At 37.2% G+C, this 3,484-nt stretch overlaps 1 protein-coding gene across 1 annotated transcript; it reads left to right on the top strand.

Annotated features, from left to right (window-relative positions):
• Positions 1-1,106: 1,106 nt before the first annotated feature.
• On the top strand, positions 1,107-2,546 carry LOC110026344. Its single transcript, XM_020727237.1, has 3 exons — positions 1,107-1,437; positions 1,520-1,840; positions 1,947-2,546. The coding sequence occupies exons 1-3, from the start codon at positions 1,435-1,437 to the stop codon at positions 2,340-2,342; spliced, it is 720 nt and encodes a 239-aa protein (XP_020582896.1). The 5' UTR covers positions 1,107-1,434; the 3' UTR covers positions 2,343-2,546.
• The last annotated feature ends 938 nt before the right edge of the window (positions 2,547-3,484 follow it).

Below are 3,484 nucleotides of genomic sequence, written 5' to 3'. Positions count from 1 at the left end.
ATTAATGGACTCTTGATTATCCGAAAATTCACACTGCCTAGGGGAAAGAAGAAGAGAGACAGACAGAGAGAGACGTTCTGAACTTTGCTAATAGAGAGAAAATGCTACAGGATTTGACTGCCTCAGATTTTATATCATGAATCCCAACTCTGACCTCTTATTTGGTATTTATAAGTTTGAGTTGGTAAATTCATGGCATTGCATGAATGGTTACATATATGTTTTATAAAACAAAACGAAAAAATGAATGGTGTGATTCATGGCTTGATAGAGTGCTTCCTGGAACATACATTATACAGAGATAGTGAAGACGTGCAAGGAAAGGGCGAAGTGTGCTGTGGCATGGCGGATTCTAAATTAATGAATAAAACCACCTTCTTTCCTCCATGGGGGGCACAAGAAAATAGCCGCTTTTTTTTTATTGGTAACAACGATTCAAGTATAAAAAAGGGCATTTGATTGCATACCACACATATCTCATGTATTTACCTATTTTACATAAACATTCATATTTACATACAAACCACTAAATATAAAAAATTATTGCGTATAAACTGCGTGCGGTGAACCGATCAAAATAATTCCTCTACCAAAAATATATGTCAGTGGCCCCGCTTTAATTTTTTTTTTTAAAATAAAAATTTTTAAATATGTGCGTTGTCCGCGCAGAATAATCACTCCAACTCTGTAACATCCCGCGAAAAATTTCACAAAGTTTTTGATCCTAAGATGTTATAAGCATAAATATCAAAGTTTGGATGTATATTCATGAGAATTGATTGGTTTGTATATAAATTTTCCAAAAATAAATAAAAATAAACTAGTAAATGTATTTCCAATCAATGAAACATTAATGGCTATTTCAGGTACCTTGAATTTCGATTGAACAAGTTTTAAATACAGGCTGATAACCTTTTTTAACCAAAATTTTAATATCTTTATTTAGAAATAAATAAATATATATAAGGAAGATTTACATGCATATCATTCAATTCCAATGTATTTACATATTATAACGCCTAAATTTCAACTTTTGCATGCATAAAAATGCAAATGAATATAAAAATTTAAATTTTAGTATTAAACATATAAATTCAAAAGCCCGGACATTATGCGACAGGGTTGGACAGCTCACCCAACAAAAGCAGGAACAGTGGCTGACTGCTCGAGACAAGTGGGTGGAACCCACTTAAACGGAATCTCCGCTCGAATTGGCGGGAAATCAAACCCACCGCCGTAGCCATTCCACGTGTCCAAATCCGCCTAGGGTTTTCTCAGCGCGGCGAACTGAGAGTCTCGAGACAGCCCATTTCGCGCTCGTCACTTGCCGCCTCCGCCCCCATAAGAACCGCATCGATTCCATAAACCAAACTCCCTTTTCTCCATCCCCGGATCTCTTAAAACCCTAATCGCATTCAGAAATCAACCAAAGCCATGGTAATTTCGCCCAAATTCTCCGAAATCCTTCGATTAAAGCCATGATTTTTAATCTTGTTCGCTCCTTCTTACTGAATTTTAGGTTGGATATGCGTTTCATTATAAATCGAAGATGATGGAGGAGAAGAACGGGAAGAAGAAGAAGAAGAAGAAGCCTTCGTGGCTGGAATTGCTTCTCGAGACCAAATTCTTCGGCGCTTGTGCTGAGCATCAAGGGATTAAGAAGAAGAGCGAGATAAACATCTACTGCGTCGACTGTAACGAGTCCATGTGCTCCTTCTGCGTTTCCTCCCCATCTTCCTCGCATCGCTACCATTGTCTGCTTCAGATTCGGCGCTACATATACCAGAACGTGATTAGGATACGCGATATGCAGAAGTTCACGGATTGTTCCGGAGTTCAGGTAATTCATTCAATCATTCCTGTTCGCGTTCAATTTAAGGGATTATTGAGAGATCTTTTTTTTTTTTTTTTTTTTTTTTTTTTTCTCGATTGATGGATGGATGCAGCCCTACATTGTGAATGGAGCAAAGGTAGTCCTTCTAAACCCTAAGATGCAATCGAAGCCGTCGAAGTCCGCCGTCGCTGCCACTTCGTTCTGCAAGTCTTGCCGGCGAACGGTGGCGGAGCACAACGGGTACTGTTCCATCGCATGCAAAGTCTTCGAGGAGATGGCGAGGTCGCCGGAACTTGACGGCGGCTGCTCTCCGGCGAAACTTGAAGGACTTGAACTCTCCCCTGAGGAGGAGGAGGAGGAGGAGGAGCGCGCTTTTTCTATCGGATCTTTGGAGCCGTCCGATTGGGGAGTGGAGGATCTCAGCCCTTGTATCGAACTGCCTACACCCAATCCAAAGCTAAGGGCCGTCCGACGGAAGGGGACGCCAAGACGGTCTCCCATCTTTTAGCATTCTTGGTGAAATTAAATTTGCTCTCTTGCCGTTACAGAGGACTAATAGCAATCGGTCGAAATATTACATTTTTTTAGTAGAAAAATTATATTTTTCATAAAAGATTGCAAATAAAAATTGCAGTTATAAGTTTTGGATTTTCTTTAATTGTGAGCCTACCATTTTGTTACATGAAGATAGTGGCGTAAACGAGCCAAACACGAGTTGAATATATTTCGAGCTCAAAAAGTGTGTTCTTGTGGCTGAACATGAGCCGTCTGAGCCGTTCACGAACAAAGAGTCGTTTTGACAATTCTAATCACATAGTCATATGTTAAAGGTTGGGACAAAATTTAAAACTTATTGTTATATTAAAACATTATTTGAATCTAATTTAATAATTTTATTTGTTATAAATCTTTGTAGCCTTCTAGCCAATTAATTTTTTTAAAAATACTATTCATCAAAAATATATATCGAGCCAAAACGAGCCGAACAAGAACGAACAAATATTTGTTTGTGTTGTTCGTGTTCAGCTTGTTAACTTAACGATCGAGCTGTTGTTCGCGAACCGAACATCGAGCCGTTTTGACAGCCCTATAAGTATGCCCAAAGTGCACAAGTGCACAAATGCATGATCTGTATGACTGTATCTGATAATTTTTGTTTGGTATCACCCCCTTAACCATAAAGTCTTCATTAAACATACATGATTCAATATTTAATTCTTGACATATTTCATTGAAGTTTTTGTGCGGTATTTTCATATTTAGCACATCATCAAAAATCACATCTTTCCCAAATTCAGCCATTTTGACACCTCAATCACTATATCATAAGTGCGTTCAATTGATCAGGACTCCAAAATTAAGTTCTTACAAAACAAGATAAAGCACCATTTAATAAAATGAAGATACATTTGTAGACCTCCTTCATATCATTCAAAGCACAAATAAATACTTTATCAATTTTATTTATCCAATTTAAGACAATTAATAATGGGTATCATTACAAAACTTAAATCCTTTAAATAGCCGTCCATAAAAAGTAGTAGAACCATGAAAGCCTTTTTAGCAAGCATTAATGATGAATTATTCTCATGAATATTAATAGACATTGGCCAATTATTAATTGATTTTACTATTAAAATAAATAAATAA

Source organism: Phalaenopsis equestris, unplaced genomic scaffold (genome assembly GCF_001263595.1).
Source record: "Phalaenopsis equestris unplaced genomic scaffold, ASM126359v1 Scaffold000364, whole genome shotgun sequence".
Classification (NCBI taxonomy): Eukaryota; Viridiplantae; Streptophyta; class Magnoliopsida; order Asparagales; family Orchidaceae; genus Phalaenopsis; species Phalaenopsis equestris.
This window is presented reverse-complemented; position numbering and strand designations above follow the sequence as displayed.

Bases quoted from the DNA above. Each gene is read 5' to 3' on its own strand.
- LOC110026344 (XM_020727237.1), top strand. The intron at 1,841-1,946 runs GTAATTCATTCA...GGATGGATGCAG, and splicing joins CGGATTGTTCCGGAGTTCAG to CCCTACATTGTGAATGGAGC.